Below are 20298 nucleotides of genomic sequence, written 5' to 3' on the forward strand. Positions count from 1 at the left end.
CAAAAGGCCGCATGTCCAGTTCTCTCAAGGGACGTGCGTCCCAAGCCCGGGGGAAAGGACCGGCTCTGCCTTCTCCGTCTCTCCGCGGCCAGCAATACGTGCCCCACGCTGGCTCCGCCCCGCCCTGCGTGCGCGCCCCGGCCCCGCCCAGACGTGCGCATGCGCCTCGGGCCCCCGCCTTCGCGCACCTCCGGCCAGCCGCCGGGGGCGCGCGTGCGCGCTCCTCTCCCCTTCCACCCCATCCACCCCTCCCCCCCGACCTACTTTTCTGTCTCCAAACCCCGCCGCCTGCCTCGTTCCCGGCGACCACAGCCCCTCCTCCGGGTCCCCCGGCGTTCCATCCGGGCCCGCGTTCCACTCAGGCGGCCCGCCGGCGGGTGCCGGGCGGCGGCAGCGGAGACGGTGGCGCCAACCTCGCGCCCCGCCAAGACCCGGGCCCGCGCGCCCGCCCGCCATCGGAGACAGACAGCGCGCGCGCTCCCCGGGGGCTGCCCTCCCCCTGCGCGCGTCGGCCCCGGGCTCGCGCCGCCGCCGCCGCGCGCGCGCAGCTCAAGTAAAGGAGGAAAAAAAAGGGGGAAAAAATAGAAAGCGGCGGCGGCTGCAGCAGCGATCCGCCGCCGGACTGGGCCAGGCCGGGTGGCTGACGTGCGAGCCGGCAAGCCGGGGGAGAGGCGGCGGCCATCCAGGGCGGGCCGGGTTAAAAAAAAAGTCGCGGCGGCGGCTACTCAGGGAAGGAGGCCCGAGGGCCGCGTGCAGCGGGCGGGGGGCGGCTGCTCTGCGTCCCGGAGCCTAGAGCCGCCGGGAGCCGGCCGGCGGGCGAGCGGGCGGAGGCGGCTGCAGGAGCAGCAGCGGCGGCGGCGGCGGCGGCGGCATCTCCTCCTCACATGACCCCACTGTTTGTCCCCGTGATCAGCGCGAGCGGCTCCCGTGTCTCCTCCGTCCCCTCCTGCCGCGCGGCGTGAGCGCCGGGCTCGGGGCCCCCCCGGCCGCCCGCCCCCTCCCCTCCCTCCCTCCCCTCCCCTCCCCTCCCCCCCGGGCCCGGCGCCCCCCCCGCCCCCACCCCCCCCATGGACATGCTGGACCCGGGTCTGGATCCTGCTGCCTCGGCCACCGCTGCTGCCGCCGCCAGGTAAGGGAGCCGGGCCGGTCCGCACCCCCGCGCGCCCTGGCCCCGGCCCTGGCCCTTCGGCCTGGCGACTGGGCCGCCATGATCCCGAGCGGCCGCCCGGCCCAGCTCAAAATGGAGGCCGCGAGGGAGGGGGCACCCGCGCGAATATCCCCGGCCCCCCGGGCCCGGCGCTGCCCCGGCCCCACACGGGGCCGGGCGGGATGAGGGCCCCGCACCTGGGCAGAGGGGCGGGGGCGCGGGCAGCCCTGATGCTCTCTTCTTCCCGTGCTCCCCGCAGTCACGACAAGGGACCCGAGGCAGAGGAGGGCGTCGAGCTGCAGGAAGGTGAGCGCGCGCGGGGCCCACCGGGGCCGCGACCTGCGCCCGGGAGGGCACGGGGGAAGCCCTGGCCCGCGCCCCCTCTGACCACCCCCCCTACCCTCCTCCGACCGCAGGCGGGGACGGCCCTGGGGCGGAGGAGCAGACGGCGGTGGCCATCGCCAGCGTCCAGCAGGCGGCGTTCGGCGACCACAACATCCAGTACCAGTTCCGCACAGAGAATAATGGAGGACAGGTGAGGCTGCGGGCCCGGAGCCCGGCGGGCAAGTGGAGGGCTGAGCCCGCGGTAGAGCGGGTGGGCTGGGAGGGGCTCCGACCTGGCCCCTACCCGGGCCCCAGCGCGGGTCTTGCTGCTCTGCCGCCCCCTGCAGGTGACATACCGCGTAGTCCAGGTGACTGATGGTCAGCTGGACGGCCAGGGCGACACAGCAGGCGCCGTCAGCGTGGTGTCTACGGCTGCCTTCGCGGGGGGGCAGCAGGCTGTGACCCAGGTGGGTGTGGATGGGGCCACCCAGCGTCCCGGCCCCGCTGCTGCCTCTGTGCCCCCAGGTCCCGCAGCGCCCTTCCCACTGGTAGGTGCCCAGCAGCCCCTGGGGGGATGGAGAAGGGACACTGACTCTGTTCTTGGGGAGCCCCAGGGGGTGGGGTAGGTGGGAATAAGATGCTGCTTTCAGGCCTTCAGGTCAAGTCTCTGTTCTGCACAGTAAAACCTGGGACAAGACCTGTGGGGCATTTTGTGTGTGTATGTGTATGCAATGGGGATCATGGTAACAGGGAAATTTCTTAGAGTTAAAAGTGGGTCGGTTCACCAAGTCATTGCTGAGTATCTGTCAAGTTCCAGGGCTGCAAGACACAGGGCAGAATGGCAGACATAGAGGGATTCCTCCACTCTCCATAGAGAATGCACAAACGTCAAAAATGGCAGTTAGGGGATGTATTGGGGAACAAAGATGGCTAAGGGTGGCCTCTGTCCTCCTACTCCCTAGGCTGTAATCCAAAATCCCTTCAGCAATGGTGGCAGCCCGGCAGCTGAGGCTGTCAGTGGGGAGGCACGATTTGCCTATTTCCCAGCGTCCAGTGTGGGAGATACCACGGCTGTGTCCGTACAGACCACAGACCAGAGCTTGCAGGCCGGAGGTAAAGGAAGGAAGGGGCCAGGGCGGAAGGCAGGGGAGGCAACAGGCCTAGCAGGGAGGGAAGCTCCCCCAGCCAGTTCTCACTCTGCCCCTAGTTTTAGCACTAACCCCCGCTTTCCCTACAGGCCAGTTCTATGTCATGATGACGCCCCAGGACGTGCTTCAGACAGGAACGCAGAGGACAATTGCGCCCCGGACACACCCCTACTCCCCGTATGTGCAGGAGACCTGGTCCCAGAAGTAGGGGACACTGGGAGGGCCTGGTGCGGGGACCCAAGGAAGGGAAGGTTTTTCTGGAATGGGAGTCAGGCAGTTGAGTACACAGCAGGCAGTTGGTATCTTTTCTGGTCAGGTTTTGCTTCTCTAGTTTAAGTTAAAAAAAATACTCTTTCCTCTCTCTCTGTGTCTCTCTCTCTACATGTGGATGTGTCTTGCAGAGATTATTTTTAAGTCTGACTCCCTAGTAAACGTTTGGACCCATGAGCTGGAGGTAACACGTGCCCATTTTTTCCCATTCTCTTCTAGGAAAATCGACGGAACCAGAACGCCACGTGATGAGAGAAGGAGAGCTCAGCATAATGAAGGTACGGTCAGGATGGAGCTCCTGGGCCTCACGGGCACAGCCCAGCCCGGTGCTTGGAGTCCCAGATCGGCGGGCATGCCGCACGTGTGTGAGAGATGCTTGTTGGATGCTGGGAAAGCAGAAGCGGGGACGGTCACTGTCAGGAGCAGATAGGCAGGCGTGAGCTGCAGCGGGTTTGTCATCCTGGCTAGTGACTCTGAATCAGTGACTAGCATTTTAAATGGGAAGTTTCACGTTCACTGTGAACGTCCTGCTTCTCTTGGGAAGTGGGTTGGTCTGGCTCACCTGGACCTCCCTTCCCACATGGCTGCTGTTTTGCACAAGCCCCCCCATCCCCCTGCCAGCCTGGCTTCCCGAAGTAGCTGGTCTGAGAGAGAGCACATCTGAAGATGACACTGCAAGTAGTCTGTGTCTCTGGCTGAGGCCAGAGCATGTCCAGGGGACCCTTCCATCCAAATAACGATCGTTCAGCAGATATTTCCTGAAGGTGGACGCCAGGCTGGGCAGTACATGCCCCGTGCCAGGTCTGGGGCCTAGTCTGGAATGTCAAGGAAGCTCAGGGTAATTCAGGCTGGTGTGTGACTGAACGCTGACTGGGGGATCAGGTGACGTTTCCCCAGGGAGGTGGCCTTTGGGAGCGCCTGTCCAGCAGAGGGAAGCGCAGGAAGGCAGGGTGGAGTGAGGTTGCTTCGGGTGTGTTGGTTTGGTTATAGCAGAGGTTCTGTGTGGAGAGCTTGGGAGGAGAGAGCAGAGAGGGTCAGGGAAGGCCTTGAATGTCAGGGTGAGGTCCCGAGAGCCCTAAAGGTGTTTGATTGGGGGTTGGGCTCACGTGGCTGTGATCTCAGCTGCTCAGTGAGTTCAGGCATTCACTCAACACATACATACTATGTGCCAGCCCCTGTTCTAGGCCTCAGATACAGCGGATAATGGAACAGACACCTTGGTTCTCATAGGGTGTTCATTCTGGTGGAAGAGACAGGAACTACACAAAGCTACAATAGGACGTCAGGGAACATAAGTGTGTCACGCGAAGGAAGATAAGGCTGGGTAAGGAGATGGAGGGTTACGGTGGCAGTGTGCTCTCTAGGCCTCTCTAGAAGTGACGCTTGAGCCAGGGGCCTGAATGGGAGGAGTCCCAGGCAGCGAGGGGTAAGCAAGTGCAAATACCCAGGCCTGAGCTGGAACAGACTTGGGTTTGAAGACTCAGGAAGGGAAAGAGGAAGTTGACGAAGTCGTGTGAGGCCTGGCTAGGGCCAGGTCACGTGGGGCCTGTCAGAGGCCCTCCCAGGGTCCCCATCCCTAGATCTTTATTCTGGTTCAAGGGGAAGTCAGCAGAGGGGTTGTGTACAGAGGTTGGATGGTCAGAGTGATGGGACACCAGAGGCTAGGAAAACAGGAGGTGACTGCAGCTGAGGGCCTCAGACAGGACAGGGCATGAAAGTGGCCTGCGGGGGTGCTGAGCTGTAGAGAAGTTTCCAAGGCTGAAGAATCAGGATTTCACGAGTCAGGGTTTCATGATGGGGTCAGGTTCATGTAAAGGGAAGGGGTGAGTGTGAGCTTGGTTTTGGGGTGTGGTGGGTTTGAGGGGGGTGTCTGATGAGCTATCTTGGCAGTCTTCTCTGTGTTGGTTGTATGACCTTAGTCTGGTTCTTAGTCTCTGCGCCTCTTTGGGCCTCTGTAAAGATGCGTTAACACGACTGCCCCGGAGGCTCACGGTGAGGGTGCAGCACGTGAGACGTGAGCCCCCATCAGGGTGGTGTGCCGCCTGGTAAGACCGCGGCAAACAGCTCTCAGGAGACCAGCCAGCCCCCCTCCACCCGAGCCTCGCTCTGCCTCTCACTGGATTAACCCAGCTCCAGAGTCTTGAGTCTTCCTCATCCTGTAAAAATCAGCCTTGCTCATGACCTTGCCCTTGTTCTCCAGCCGCGGCCCGCGCGCTCTCTCCTAACCTGCAGAGTGTTGGACCCACCCTCTGCCCGGCCGCCCTGTACCCTTGGCAGTCTGTCTCATTTCTCTACCAAAACGGGTCCATTTAAGGTCACCCGTGATGACCTTGTTGCCAAATCCACTGGCTTCCTTTCCTGTCTGCTCTCCAAGCATCTGACCCTGCCTGTTCCCTCCTTTCGGGAGCGTTCCTTTCTGCTCTACCTGCTCCGATTCTCCTTCCCAGCCTGCTCTTGAGAGCAGGGCTTCGCAGTTACTCTGGGAAGCTTGTTAATGATCACAGTCTCCAGGCTGTCCTCATGAGGTGCTGAATGGGTGGGTTGGAAGGCGGCCTGGAGTCTGTTTCAAGAAGTTCCCCGGGTGACTCTTCACAGTGGGCAAGTTTGGAAACTGCTTTAGCTGGTAGTATTTCTTGAGGTCCAGCCCCTTCATCCAGCAGCCTCAGGAGAGTGAAACATCAGGCCCAGGGATGGTCAGTATCCCCAAGACCCCATCTCCAGTTGTCGGTGTTTGTCGTTTCTTCTGGGAGAGGGACTGGGCGCTTTCTTCAGAAAAGCATGCGACTCCAAAGAGGAGAGACTGCTTCCTGGTGTCCTCCCAGCGCTTACCCTGCCCTCGCACTGCACAAAGCTGTCTTTCTGCTCCACCTCTCTGGAGCTCCTCCGGACCCGTATTGTGAAGTGCCCGTTCGAAATCTCCATTTCTGGATGTCCTTGAAACACCTCACGGTCAGCTTGTCTAAGAACCGGCTGTTCCTCCTTTCCAAAGCCTCCTTTTTCCAGAGCAGCAAAAGGCACCCCTGTCATGATTACCCCAGCCAGACCTGAGAGCCAGGCTGCTTCAACTCTGACCCCTTCTTCCCTCACATCCGCAAGCCCTGAGGTGCTGTTTCAAAGTGGACCTCGAATCAGCTCTTTCTCCGTTCTCCCTCTTTCCCACATTTCTTGGTACCACAGGGGCCCCTCTCTGGGCCACAGATGCTTCAGGGGCCTGAGGGAGTCCGTATACTTGGTGTGGCAGAAAGGGGGTGGTGATCCCCTCGATGAACTGGGGCCTGTTTGTCCTGCCTGGAAGGTGGCCTCACGGCGCCAGTCACTGCTGCCGTGTCAGAACTCGGGCCCCCTGCTGCCAGAGCCTCTGAGCAGCCAGAAATCCAGGCCTTAACGTGCAATCTGACTTGTGAGTTGCTTTTTTCTATTTCATTGGTTTCTGCTTGTACTAAGTTATTTTTTTGCTTATTTTGGGTTTAATTTGCTAGGGGTTTTTCCCCAGCTTTTTAAGATGATGTCAAGCCTTTCTTTTTTCTCAATACAAGCCTTTGCAGTTGCAGATTTCAGTCCAGCACTGCTTTAGCTACGTCCTGTTTGGATATGTGCTTTCTTGTCATTCAATCGAAAATATTTCTAGTTTTCCTTATGGTTTCTTCTTTGACCCACAGGTTGTTTAGAAGTGTGTTGTTTAACTTATAAGTGTTAATGGATTTTGCAGGTAGCTTTTGATTTTTAAGTGAGTTTTGTTGTGGTCAGAGAACACATTCCATGTGTATAATTTCAGTTCTTTGGGATTTATGGCCCCAAATATGGTCTATTTTGATGGAAGTTTCTGTGTGTGCTTGAAAAGAACATATGTCTGCTGCTGTGTGTGGAATCTTCTGTCGGTGGTAACTAGGTCAAGTTGGTGGACGTTGTTCAGGTTTTCTATCCTCATTTTTTGGTTTACTTGTCCTGTCAATTAACTGAGGTGTGTTGGTGTCTGTAGTTACATTTGTGGATTTACCCGTTTCTTCCATTAGTCTTGGCAGATTTCGCTTCTAAATTGTGTTTTAAGTGTTGTGTGGGTGTGACTTAAGCCTTCTGAGGAACAGACATGGCCTTGGTTTTAACTGGTCTTCCTCCATTTCAGTTGTGCTGAGGTGGTCCTCCCAAACCACAGGCCTGACCAGATCACCAAGAAAGGCCCTAGGCTCGAGGGCCTAGACTCCTAGGGAAGAGAAGACAGGGTCCAGACCTGATAGCAGGGCATTCAGGGCCTTCACAACCTGTTTCTACAGTCTATTCCTGCCACCCCCCGCACCCTCCAAGTGTTCGCTTTCTAAATCTTTCTCTGAAGATACACTCCACCCCACTCTGTGCAGAAAGTGTCCCTCCGCCCTGGCGTTCCCCAGGCACTCGGTACAGTCTTCAGTGATAGCACGCAATCCTGTGGTGTCAGTATCTCCTGTTTGCGTGCATTTCACGCTGTGAAATGTGAGTGCCAGCAGGACAGAGGTTGAGTCCACCGTGGACTCCAACCTCGCGGAGTGCCCTGCACACAGTAGGGCAGGCGGTAAGTTTTGAAGAAGCAAATGCGAACTGCGGTCCCACCCCCCCCATCCCCACTCCCAGTGGCTTGAAGTGAGGAGTGTGTGGGATGCAGCTGCAGCGCGGTGCCCAGGCTCAGGGAGGGCGGGCTGTGGGAGGGTCGGCTGTGGGAGGGTCGAGAAAGGAACTGAGCAGCCGTCTGCTCTTGACGCCGCAGCTGGAGCCTTAGAACGAGTGGAGCATGCTGCTGAGGGACGGGGTGGCCAGCGCTGCCGGGCCTGGCCAGGCGCTTAGCCCCGCTGCTGCTTGGGGCCACAGAGTCCCCAAAGACCGGAAGACGTGGCCGTCCTTGCTGGGAGGGTTCACTCACCGCGGTCGTGTTAGGGCCCAGGTCTGCGCGCTCACTGACCCCGGGGCCAGGGTCAGGCAGAGCTCGATACCAGACACCGTTCTTATCGTGGTAGGGGGAGGTTTCAGCGGAAAGAGGAGAGCGAGGGAGGAGGCGAGTCCGTGTGGTGGGAGGGTATGGTCATGCAGGCCAAAGTAGGGGGCACTTGGAAGGACCGGTCAGCAGCGAGTGGACAAAAGCAAGTGCCAGGAGAAGACAGTTGGGTTTGCCTGTAGGTGGCCAGGCACGTTCTTTGAGGGAGCAGCCGGGTCGAGGGGCGGTGCTGGCCTCAGGAGAAGATAAGTCAGGGGTCTGCTTCTGGCCCACCCTACCTTTCTCACTCTCACCCGGAGCCCCTCCCCCAGTCTCCCAACCCTGAGAAAATACCCCTCTGCCCTCCTTTCCGAATCCCACCTGCAGTCCCCTCTCCTCTACAGACACCGTGTGCATTTATTTGTCCGTGGGTTGTCCTGGCAGGGGGATGAGAGTGTGGGGGTGAGAGTTGTAGGGGCAACTGGGCTTTCTTGTGTGTCCCCAGCAGTGCCTTGTAGTGTGATTACTAGGTGAGGAAGGGCTGGGATAGCTTTGCTCAGTGAGCCCCAAATCGGGTCTCAGGCTGCTTCGCAGGCAGACCCCAGGTCATAGGTCATGACCGGCCAGGTGAGAAGACAGAGTGAAGGCACAAACGAGCCCTGTCTTAAGGACAGCTGCCCCACGACTCAGCAGACAGAGTAAAATTATGGTGTTTTATGAAATAAATCACAAATCTGGACTTTGCAAGCGAAATATGCCAGTAGTTTGTCAAACCTGGCCTTCAAGATAGGGTTCGTGGTATTTTGGGTGACCCAGTGCCCCAACCAGCCAGGACGCTGCGAGCCACAGCGCCAGCTGGGGAAGCTGAGACTTGCTGCCAGGGCCCTGGAAAAGGACTTTCAGTGGAGGCGAGACGTGGTCAGACTGTGATTTTAAAGATGAAAAACAGTATCATGGGGCCCAGAGCCCTGGGTGACCCCAGTACTGGGGAGAATCAAATGCAGGGGCCGTGGAGACTGGAGAGGGGCGCCTGGGTCCTGTGTAAAGGGCCTCTGGCCCGTTCTTGCCTCCCAAGAACACATGCCTACTGCGGCCACAGCTCCATTTTTCAAAAGAGGCCAGGTGTTACGTGAAGCTTCCTAATTTTTAAACGTTGATTCAAAGTTTTGGAAGCATGCTGGGCAGGCAAACAAAATGAACCGTGCTGCCCCCCCCCCAAGCTGTCAACCCTGCCCTTGGGTACGTGTGGCACCTGGGGGTTCCTCTTGAGGAGCGATGTGAAGTGGGCTGGAGCCAGCCGCCTGGGTTCAGATCGGAGCCCGCCGCCTGGGTTCAGATCGGAGCCCTGCACTTGCTGGCGGTGTGACCTTGGGCGGCTCGGCTCTCATGGCATCTGCCTCGGGAGGTGAATCGCCGGGGCACAGAAGGAGTGCTGTGAACACAGCCTTGTTCTTGCTGTTCTTGCTGCAGTGGAGAGGAGGCGGAGGGACAAGATCAACAACTGGATAGTCCAGCTTTCAAAAATCATTCCAGATTGTAATGCAGATAACAGCAAGACGGGAGCGGTGAGTGCCCTCCGGTCCCCAGTGCGGTGGCCAGTCCCCTGACCCCCTTGCGGAGCGTCTGCCTGACCGCGGGGGGCGGGAGTCGTCGGGGCTGAGCCGGTGGGCAGTGGGCGGCTGCTCGCTGATGCTCACGCCCACCCCCAGAGTAAAGGAGGCATCCTGTCGAAGGCCTGCGACTACATCCGGGAGCTGCGCCAGACCAACCAGCGCATGCAGGAGACCTTCAAGGAGGCCGAGCGGCTGCAGATGGACAACGAACTCCTGAGGCAGCAGGTGAGCAGCCGGGCCGGGAGGGCGGGGAGGGGGTGCCCAGGACCCCCAAGATGCAGAGAGCCAGCCCTGGCTGCTTGTCCCCCGTCGTGTCTGGCAGATCGAGGAGCTGAAGAACGAGAACGCCGTGCTCCGCGCCCAGCTGCAGCAGCACAACCTGGAGATGGTGGGCGAGAGCGCCCGGCAGTGACGCCCACCTCACCGTGCGGTGGGGGCCGCCTCCGGGCCCCTGCCGTCCCCTTCCCCAGCCCTTAGCACAGAGAGGGACAGACGCCCCTCCCCCAGCTGCGTTTTTTTATAGTAGATTTTTAACAAAAAACGGGGAGAAATAATGCATTTCTGTGGATAAGCGCCCACCACTCTCCTCAACTTGGAAACAATATCCTCCCTCCCCCGTCTGTCTGTCTCCCTTCTCCCAGCCCCCACTCAGCCCCGGCACTTCTAGTGGTCTCGCCTGGAGGCAAGAGGGAGGAGGACAGAGCCCCTGCCATACCCCACTGCCTCCTTGGACTCTAGAGGTACTGAGACAGGGTGCTTACGGGAAGGAGGGGAGCCTTTGGGGGGCCAGCCCTGGGGCCTGGACCTAAGCAGGGAGGCCATGTCCCACCCCACCTCTTGTTTCTGGAACCCTGCTCCCCTTTGGGTGTGTGAGTGTGTTCTAATTTTCTTTATGGAAAAAATGGACAAAAAAAATAGAGAGAGAGAGAGAGGTATTTAACTGCAATAAACTGGCCCCATGTGGCCCCGCCTTGTCTGTCCGTGTGTCTGTCCATCTCAGGTGTGGGGAGGGGATCCGGGGTCTGTGCAGGGCTCCTGAGGGCAGGGCCTCCCTCCTGTGTTTGTGGCTCTGTGCCAGTCCCTGCCATCCTGGACTGCCCGGTACCCAGTCTGTTGGTTGTGTGGATGGAGGAATTAAGGAATGCATGCGTCTTTGAGGCCCCAGGTGTTGTGTGTGTGGTGTGGGGGCAGGGGGGCCGAGGTCAAGGACGTGTCCCATGTTTTTGGAAGAGAGGCTGGGGTCTTCCATGTCACCAGTTCCTGAAAACAGAACTGGCTCCTGGCCCTACCCTTCTGGGCTGACACCCTTCCCTCTGCACCAGCCAATGGTGGGGCCTGGCCTTGAGCCCCCCACCCCCAGGGAGGGCAGATGGCCAGGAAGCCAGGCTTGGCCCGTCAGCCTGTCGCCTTGCACCGTGCCTCTGGCGCCTGTGCTGTGACCCCTGGCCCTGGTAGATGATGAAACCTGGCCTGAGCAGAGACGCAGTGATGCCCGGCAGTGCTGGGGGCTGCTGCTGTGTCTCGTGAGTACGCAGACCCTGTGCAACTCCAGCCGTTCCCAGAATCTAGGCCTGCTGGTCTGATCACCTGGCTGAACTCGCCACCCTGCGCCATTTCTGGATTCCCCCAGCTGCTTTCTTCCTCCCCTCTGAGGAGCCCTGTCTCCTGTCCTGGCCACTCCTCTGAGAGGGAGGGTGTGTGCAGCTGGGGGAGCCTAACGTGGAGTGAATAGAGAGGCAGATGGTAGGGAACAGCGTTCCTTCCCAGGGGCCCCCGTTTTTGTGCTTTCTGAGTGGGCCTCGGCGGCAGTTCAGGGCCAGGAAGAACTCATTCGTTGGCACCATCACCCCCAGGCTCCGGTCGTAGGGTGAACGCTGGATGGTCCTAGAGTGAGTCAGAGGGGGAAGATGGCCAAGGGCTCATCTGTGAAGTCAAAGTTTGCTGTTCCACGGGGCCGTGTGCACCCTGAGATGGTTCAGGTCGTGGGTAGCAATGAGGTTGCCAGAGTCGGGTAGCCTCGGCTCCCGTGTTGGGCAGGGAGCTAGCCCTCCGAAGAAAAGCCTGGTTTGTAGTATGTGCGGATGTCTGTGGTGTAACTGCTCCCGCGACTGTGGGTTTCAAGCTGCCGGCGCGATGCCCCTGAGTTTGCAGTTGGGATGGGATGTTCCCGAGCTGCTCACTGAGCCAGTATGAGCCCGGTCCAGCAGACCCACCGTACCCTCTCATGTTTTCTGGGAGGCAGGAAAGCCTGGTGATGCGGGCACAGGCCCCAGTCAGGCTGCCCGGGCTGGAGTCCTGGCTCTGCCTCTGGCTGACCGAGTTTGGGCAGTGCCTTCAGTTCCTCTCCTGAAAAGCAAAGAAAGTTAGTCTCAGGTGGGCATGGTGGGCTCCTGTCTCAGGAGCAGGATCTGGGAAGCCCGGCCCCTGGGGTCAGTGGCTGAGAAGGCAGCTAGGACCCTGAACACAGAGCAGAGCCCAGGATGGGGCAGGCAGGAGCTGCTCAGAGGATAGGTCGTATGGGCTGAGTTAACCCAAAAGTGAGTCAGTACCTCTGCTGGCTCACCAGGCGCAGTCATCAGATGTTAGCTGTTACTGTCACCGCTGTCTTTTTCGGCCAAAAGTTCACAGGAATATTTCCCAGATACCAGGCCACATCTTAAGGTTCTGGCACACTTGAAAAACCCCATACGTGGGACTTCCTTGGCGGTCCAGTGGTTAAGACTTTGCCTTACAGTGCAGGGGATGCAAGTTTTAAGATCCCACCGTGCCCTACAGCCAAAAGTCAAAACATAAAACAGAAGCAATATTGTAACAAATTCCGTAACTTAAAAAGAAAGACCCCACACGTGTGCTGGGGGCTGTTGTTGACACAGACTCCTGCACAAGGCTGTCACAGAGTTGCCTCTCAGAGGGGAACCCCTGAGGGGCCTGGCAAGTGACAGCCATATGGCCTGTGAATGAGGAGGTCAGGGAAGGGTGGGGAAGGAAGGCGCCTTATTCCTGCTCATCGACCCGTTCAACCGCTGGGGCAAAAGGTGGAATTTTTTCTGAAATCAACAGGGTGACATCATGTCGGGGAAAGTGTTTCCCAGGTGGCTGGCTAGAGGTGTGTGTCTGTGGTCGCGTCTGCCCCACCTCCTGGACACTCCTCTGCTGGCCGAGGGTGACACAACCCTGTTCCCTGTCCCTCTTCCCGCTTATCTCTCCCGCCTTTTCGGCGCCACCACCTTCTTGGAAATGAGTTGGGCCAAAGGGGAGGGGGCTTAGCATCCCCGCCTCCTCCAGGAGGCCCCATAAAAGCAAGTGTAACTGGGCTCCCAGACACCAGAGCAAGTCCTAGACCTAACAGCAGGACAGCCGGACGGACAGCACGATGGCGCTGAACAGGCAGACCTGGGCCACCTGTCTCCTGCTCCTCCTCCTGGCCAGCCTGACCAGTGGTGCCGTTCTCCCACCCCAGGTGAGAGACGGGGCCTGGGCCCAGGAGGGTAGCCAGCATCGCCACGGAGAGCCAGGCCCCCCTGCGAGGGGACAGCTGAGGGCAGCGGGAGACCTCAGCATGGGGGCAGAGCTCAGGGCAAGGAGAGGGGGACAGGCAGCTGCTCGAGGTGCAGAGACAGAGTACGGAGTGGCAGGGACTGGGGCCCCGATCTAACTCCGCAGCTATTTATCGAGTGCCTACTCTGTGTTAAGTCCTATTCTAGACAGTGGTGACCGAGCCGTGAACAAGGTCAATGAGAGAAGGATATTCTCGTGGAGCTTACATCCTGGTCAGGGAATTAATCGGTGAACTTAAAGCAAGTAAACACTTGTGTTTAGTAAATGCTATTCGTGAATGACATGAAAGATGGTAGGAGAGTGATGATGGGGGTTGGCTTCTGTAGATGGGCTCAAGGGCTGGCTCTTTTGTGAGAAAATGTTATTTGACCTATGACTGGAGGGATATGAGAAGGGGGCATTCAGCCAAGACCGAGATGGGGGCACCCGAGGACCAGAGGGCTTGGTAAGCCGAGGAGATGGTGCTTGGAGATGAGCCCGAGGGGTGGCCAGGCCAAGTCTTGTGGACAGCTATGCAGATGCTGATGTTCCTCTAAGTGCAGGGGAAGCCCTGCAGGCTTTTAAGACGGGGAAAGCCGAGATCTGACTAATAACGTGTGGGGAACGGGTTGTAAGGGGTGAGATACAGGCAGGGGCTGGCATCCAGGCCACGGAGAGAGCTATGGAGGAGTGAGCAGCTGTGGAGAGAGAAGGAGACAGAACTGGGATGTTTGTAGGCAGGAGAACGACCCGTGGGAAGGTGAGGAAAGGCCAGAAAGCAAGGCCACTCCTAGGATTCCAGCTGAGCCAGGGGACGCCAACCCCTGGGCAGGAGCTGCTTGGTGGGAGCAAGATCGAGAGCTCTGCCGGGGCCCTGGCGTCAATTCCCCTTTTGCCTTCACAGACCAGACAGCTAGCAGACCTCCAGACCCAGGACACAGCTGGAGCCGCAGCTGGCTTGATGGTGAGATCCCCTGGGATTCCCTTCCGCGCCTCCCCCGCCTTCCCGTGCCTGCCCCCCGCTCACTGCCCTTCCTTCCCACAGCCTGTGCTCCAGAGACCAAGACGAGACACCCACTTCCCCATCTGCGTTTTCTGCTGCGGCTGCTGTCATAAAGCGAGGTGTGGGATGTGCTGCAGGACGTAGAGCAGCCCGCCGCTCCAGTCCCCACCCCCCTCTTATTTATTCCTGCTGCCCTCCAACGCTTGGTGAATGGTCTTGGAATAAAATGGCTGTTTCTAGCTCTTATTTTCCAAACCAGAGTCTCTGTTGTCTTTTCTCGCTGCCAAAACCCTATGTCAGAGGCTTGTTACTGGCCCCTGTCTTGGGAGGGCCAGTGCTTGATGGGGTGTGCGGGGTTGGTGTGTCCCAGGGATTGCAAGGAAGCTTGGTGAGGGACATTTGTTTTCTGTTCTTCTCCTTTCCCCACTTCAAAGGACCTCGAATTTATGTTGCAACAGCAGGGAAGTTTCCTCCATGAAATCTTAAAACAGGGGTAAACCCAAATGTCTAGTAGGAGTTCTCAGAGTAAGGTCTGGGGACTCCTCCAGGGCTCCACAAGGCGGAAGCTACTAAGAGGTTTCCCGTCTTTCTCACTCTCGTTCTCTGGTGAGCGGACGGCAGAGCTTTCCAGAGGCCCCATGATGGGTGATGACGTCATCCCTCTGACGGCTGGTGGATTGTGTGCTTGTGTGTCTTGTGCTTTAAAATGTTCCCAGTTTCAGTTTCTAATAGATTAAGCATCTATAGATATAACTCAGTAGAACAAAAGGTTTTTGGAGCTCTCAATAAGTTTTCAGAGTATAAAGGGGTCCTGAGACCAAAACGTTTGAGAACCACTGGCCTTCAGGGACCAGTAGGTGAAGTAAATGAGTGAGATGTGAGCGTTTGTTTCATAGGCACATGTTCACTTATATTCTCTCGATAAGGACACAGGAGACACATAAGACAATCCTCTTCACCTCCATAAGGGGTTGAATTCCCTCCCTTTCTCCTTGAAAACTGTATCCTCTCAATTTATCTGGTTTCCCCACTTTTGATAGAAGAGATACAAGATGCATTTCACTATCATCTTAGCCCATGAGAACGTATCAGCGCTAGCATGATGATAAAAGGCCTCAGCCATTTGGCCTCAATGTTGTGTAAAGATAGGGAGTGGGGAGGCCTGGGGCCCCATCTAAAGAGGGCTGCCATGCGTGGCTGCTGTGCCCACAGGCAGACCAAACATGGCTAGAGCTTCTTTTCAAGAGAAGGCGGCAATCCTTATCTTTACGTGAAATTTCCTGATTTTTAAACTATTGGCAACTGATGAAAGTAATCTGATTTTTAAAAAATCAACACGCTGGGAGCCAAACTAAACCCAGCTGGGAGCCAGATCAGTCTTGAACACTACCAACTTCTGCCGCGGAAGCCACGAGAGGCTGGTCCTCTGGGAGAGGTTTTCCTGAACACAGAGACCGAAGGATGGACAGAGGAAGACTATTTGGGGAGCTTGGCCTCCTTTTAGCCACGGGGTCTCGCAGGATCCTCCTCCCGAAACCCCACCTCCTCATCTGTAAAAGGAGAGAAGCTGCAGAACTCAACTCATTGGGCTGTTAAAAGGCTCACAGAGGGAGGAGTGTGAAGTGGTTTTGGAAGCTGTCAAATGCCTCATCAATGGAAAAGACAGAGGGGGTGGAGGCCTCTCAGACCCTCCTGATAAATACCCAGGAGGTGGGAAACCGGAAATTGCTAATTGCATTTAATGACATGAGTGGTCTTCTCTCAGTTTAGCCGGTCCTCCAGGTGGTCCTAGTGATGTGAGGCACAGGTACCCCAACGTTAGAGTGCACCCAAATCTCCTGGGGGGCCTGGTAAAATGCAGATTCAGCAGGTCTGGGGTGGGGCCTTAGAATGTGCATTTCTAACAAGCTCCCAGCTGATACGGCTGCCTCTGGCCTGAGGACCACACTTTGAAGGCTCCTGCTGTGAAGTGGCCAACTCTGGCTAAAGGCAGAGAGTGCCTCTGGGCTGGACCAAGCACCTGTTTCCACTCAAGAACTCATGGAGCAAGTGGGCCTGAGGGCTTGAATCTGCCCTGAGGTCAGTTTTGCTTGGTCTGCACGATGTTTTAGTTAAAAATTGGGCAAATACCTAAAGATCGAGATATTTCACATAAAAATCTGAACTCCTGCTCTTATGGGTTGAACTATGTCCCTTTAAAATTTACACATTGGGAATTCCCTGGCGGTCCAGTGGTTAGCACTGGGCACTTTCACTGCCAGGATCCAGGTTCAATCCCTGGTCGGGGAACTAAGATCCTGCAAGCTGCACAGCCAAAAACAAATGAAATGAAATGAAACAAATAAAATAAAATAAAATAAAATGTTGAAGTCTTAACACCCAGTGTGATTGTATGACCTTATTTCGCGATAGGGTCTTTACAGAGATAATCACATTAAAATGAGGTCATTACGGTGGGTCCTAATCCAGTAGGATTGGTGTGCACATAAAAAGTGGAAATTTGGACACAGAGACCTGCACATAGGAAAAATACCATGTAGACATGGAGACTTCTAGCCTCCAACACGGTGAGACAATAAATTCTGTTTTTTAAGCCACCCAGTTTGTGAGAGTGTCACAATAGCCCTAGCAAACTAACACACCTGCCTCACCTGGAAGAATCCGATGATCGGGCAGCACTGGTAGCTGGATCTGAGCGGCATCTCTCCTTTCTGCCATCACATGCTCTCCGGTCTCCCAGTCCTCACATGGGCTGGAGACCTGGGTGCGGACCTCATTGATAAAGCCCTCTGTGGGGTGCACTCACCTGTGCATCCCGCCCCCAGGGACAGACTTCAATTCACACCCAGAGAGAAGATGGACCCTCCACCCCCCCAACTGCTCAGACACACGACCCCAAGGCGGCTGGTGTTGATGCTGAAGGCTGTGACATATGAGTCCCCTAGGATCTCTGTGTCCTCCCCCAAAGCCCAGGCACCAGGCCCCTCTTTTCTCCGGGACCCAGGCGTTCGAGCCCTACCCCACGCTCAATGGGCTTTTGTCCCTGTCTGGGAAAGGCACGGGCAGAGTCTGACATCATGAAGCCCGAGGTGGGGGTGAGACTTCCCATCCCCCTCCATCCAGCCTTCTCTGACTCCTCACTCCCCAGTCTGAGGGATTTCCCCGCCCCTCACCCCCTGTCCCCTGGGGGCCGGGTTCTCCCTTGGGAGAAAGGACCCTCCCTCCCTCCCTCCCCCCCCACTGCTCTGGCCTGAAGGAGGACAGAAGATGCCCCAGTGTGACTGAACAGCTCATGACCAAACCACTACTCCACTGCATCACACCACCACCAGCACGCTAAGGTCGCGGCCAATGGCAGGGGCCGGGGTGGCAGGAGGATCACCGTGAAATCTACACACAGAGGGTCCCCACCCAGCTCAGAGAGTTGGCAAAGCCTTGGCTGAGCACCCTCTGTGCACCAGGCACTGTTCTAGGGCACACACGGGTAAACCAGACAGACAGACAGGCAGGCAGACAGTCAGGCAGGCGGAAACCTGAGCTCAGATGCTAGTGGGGAAGCAGCTCACTGTGGGTGCAGTTCGGCTTGCTGAGGGCCATGGAGGGACCGCGCCGCATTTACACAGAGGCACTTGGCTTGGTGAGAGGGGCTGGGCCGGCTTCCAGAGGAAGCAGCAGCCTAGCTGGGAGCCAAAAGTCTGCACAGGCTGCGCCAGCGGCAGAGTGTGGAGTGGGATGGGGCGGGGAGCTTTCCAGGAGGAAGGAACGCGCGCCAAGGCCTCCAGTCAGCGTATTTGAGGCACGCACTCATGTACCCACTCTGCGTTTACATATCTCAACTCTGCCAGGAGCCGGCCTCCAGCAGGGTAGACTGGGCATCAGTAGGCCAAGCCCTATCCTCCTGGAGGTCTCGTTCTCACAGGAGGAGACAGTCAACACATAAGGTCGTTTCTGATGGCAAGACGTGCCTGGAAGACAATAGACCCGGCTGTGGGCACCAAACACGACACCCTCTGGAGAGAGCGGAGGTGGTGGGAGCCAAGAGCGAGAGGTCCTGCCTCCTCCTCCTGGCCACACTGGCCTCTGTGGCCTCCCGGGCGGGCCCAGGCTTATCCCTAACGTTGCCACCAAGATGCCCTAGAAGCTGAGGACAACGCCTGCTGCCCCTCAGCCTGAGATGTCCAGAGATGTTAGAGCCCCCTCGCAGGGACCCAGAGCCAGGGTCCGCAGGGACGGAGAGGGGGACAAGTGAGGCAGCCACCCCCAGCCCCTCCAGGAAGGAGCTCGTAGAACCCAGGCATCGGGCTGCCCAGTTCGAGCAGTGGTGACAAGAGCCCTTTGTGCCCCCCTCCCCCGGGGGCAGGGAGGAGCTGGGCCCTGGAGGCAGGCGGCCCCTGGCACCCGGGGGGAGGGGAGGGGCGGGCAAGTGGGGGCCTAGACCCTGGGAGGCCAGGGGACGGCGAGCGGGCCGGCGGAGCAGAAGGGACAGAAGCAAGAGCACCAAGTGAGTACTGCAGCCGAGGGGGCCGGGGGACGGGGAGGAGAGCAGAGGACCGGGGCTGAGAGCACAGGGTCGGGTTGCCCTGGCCGTGTGCCACGCGAGGCGGCCTGGGCTGTGGATGCTGGCGGTGAACGGCCGCTGATTTAGGGTGGGGGAGGGTGCTGCTTAGAATTGTTTGGGGCATGGGCTGGGACCACGACAGGAACAGTGACAGGGCTTTAGGGAGAAACCACAGAGAGAAGGAATGAAGTGCCCTTCTCAGCATCCTCTGATGGAGGTTCTGTCCTGGGGCGTCTGAGTGTGTGGCAGATCGGGTGGAAGGGGTCCAAGGCCAGGTGAAGAGTGGAAGGATGCCCAGGTGATCAGGCTTCTGCCTCCTGCCATCTGGGAGTGGGTGGAGGCTGGGGGTTGTGAGTGAGCAAGTTCCAGCCCTCGGGCACACAACAGGAGTGTGTATGCACACGCGCGTGCACCTCTCTGAGCGAGTCTTCATCCACATCAGTGTCTCTCAACCTTTCTTTACACCCTACTAGGGAAACCTTTTAGACCTGTTTTTCCTAATCCCACTCTCCCCATGAAATCTTAATATTATGGGTAGACAGTATATGTTTATGCACCGTGGCCCTTTAGAAAGCCACAAATCACTTGGTAACTAAGACTTTGCTGGACCCCACCCCAAGAACCAATTTTCACCCCCGTTCAGAATGCATCGTCTACACGCTTGTTTCACAGGTCTGCCCAGGCCCTGTGGCCCTCACCTGTGTCTGCCTCCTGTACCTGCCTGTCACAGGGGCAAGGGTGGCATCTGCCTCGTGTCCATCAGCATGTGTCTGGGTGGGTCTGTCCGCAGCCACACCTCAGTGCGTGTGCCGGTCCGAGTTCCTTTGTGAGCACGGCACGCAGGCAGGTCCGTGTGTGTGCTCGGCCGCCATGCCCACACTTGTCCAGGTGTGCGGTGGGCAGGAGCGTGCAGGTGTGCGTGTGTCTGCCGCACGGGGGTCTCAGTGCCCGTCAGTGTGTGCAGAGCGGCAGTATTGCGTGAGCCTGCTCCTTCTGCCTGGGTCACATTTCACACCAGCATTTGCATGCGTCTGACGGCACACGTCTGTTCTCCGTGGGAAGAGGGTGTTGAAGGCCAGGAAAAGCGGCCTCTTGGAAACCCTGGCTCCAACCCTGAGGCCACCCACAGAGCAGCTGGGTGCCAGGGAGTCACTAAACCCAGTCCCTGGTCCTTCCTGGCTCCACTCAGAGCCCAGCCAGGCGCTCTCCGCTCACCCCCACCTACCCCAGAAGCCCCCCAGGATGCGGCACCCTCACCCCGAGGGAACAGGGCTCTTTTGTACCGGGCTGTGGCCTCTGGAGGGTGGGGACACCAGGGGCCGTCTGTGGGGTGGGAGAGGGCGGCAGGAATTCACGCGGCATGTCGGGAATGCTGATGCTGTGAAGCCCAGTCATTGATGGGGCTGGGTCCCTGCCTGCCACCCCCAGGCCTTAGCCGTGGGACATGTGCTTCCTCACCCCATTCACCACCACCCTCCGCCTCCCCTCACCCCAAAGCTCTGCTGCTCCCCTTTGCCTCCCCAGAGTTCTCCTCCATTGCAGCCCGCCGCGGGAGGTGACCACAGAGTAGCTTTGAGGCTGCGTGGGAGGGCCCAAGCATCCATGGGCAACAGAGAGCATGGGGGCAGCCTCACAACAGCCACGACTCAGAGGCGATCCTGAAAGCCGACGTGGGGGTGGGGGGGCAGCCCCCGCCTCCTTGCACCTGTCTGACTCTTGTTCCAGGTTGGCTGGCTGACAGCTTCAAGTGGGACCA

The 20298-nt window shown here is 58.2% G+C and overlaps 1 protein-coding gene across 11 annotated transcripts; it reads left to right on the top strand.

The window, feature by feature from the left end:
• The first annotated feature begins 309 nt into the window (after positions 1-309).
• On the top strand, positions 310-14226 carry LOC130838824 (upstream stimulatory factor 2). Of its 11 annotated transcripts, none has more exons than XM_057712496.1 (13): positions 310-1129; positions 1407-1453; positions 1564-1682; positions 1819-2019; positions 2434-2584; positions 2709-2796; positions 3109-3167; positions 9302-9396; positions 9541-9669; positions 10086-10184; positions 12766-12904; positions 13886-13945; positions 14027-14224. In XM_057712496.1, the coding sequence occupies exons 1-13, from the start codon at positions 1068-1070 to the stop codon at positions 14095-14097; spliced, it is 1320 nt and encodes a 439-aa protein (XP_057568479.1). In that variant the 5' UTR covers positions 310-1067; the 3' UTR covers positions 14098-14224. The 11 variants fall into 11 exon arrangements, with proteins under 11 accessions (XP_057568479.1, XP_057568478.1, XP_057568476.1 ...); XM_057712494.1 differs by having other exon boundaries at positions 514-1129; positions 12794-12904; positions 14027-14223; XM_057712495.1 differs by having other exon boundaries at positions 1819-1938; positions 12794-12904; positions 13886-14226.
• Positions 14227-20298: the final 6072 nt, after the last annotated feature.

The sequence above is a fragment of the Hippopotamus amphibius genome, chromosome 16 (genome assembly GCF_030028045.1).
Source record: "Hippopotamus amphibius kiboko isolate mHipAmp2 chromosome 16, mHipAmp2.hap2, whole genome shotgun sequence".
Lineage (NCBI taxonomy): Eukaryota > Metazoa > Chordata > Mammalia > Artiodactyla > Hippopotamidae > Hippopotamus > Hippopotamus amphibius.

Excerpts from the sequence above, each read along its gene's own strand:
- LOC130838824 (XM_057712493.1), top strand. The coding sequence starts at position 1,068 with ATGGACATGCTGGACCCGGGTCTGGATCCTGCTGCCTCGGCCACCGCT. Across the intron at positions 2,020-2,433 it reads CCGCAGCGCCCTTCCCACTG|GCTGTAATCCAAAATCCCTT; the intron begins GTAGGTGCCCAG and ends CCTACTCCCTAG. Across the intron at positions 2,585-2,708 it reads CCAGAGCTTGCAGGCCGGAG|GCCAGTTCTATGTCATGATG; the intron begins GTAAAGGAAGGA and ends CTTTCCCTACAG.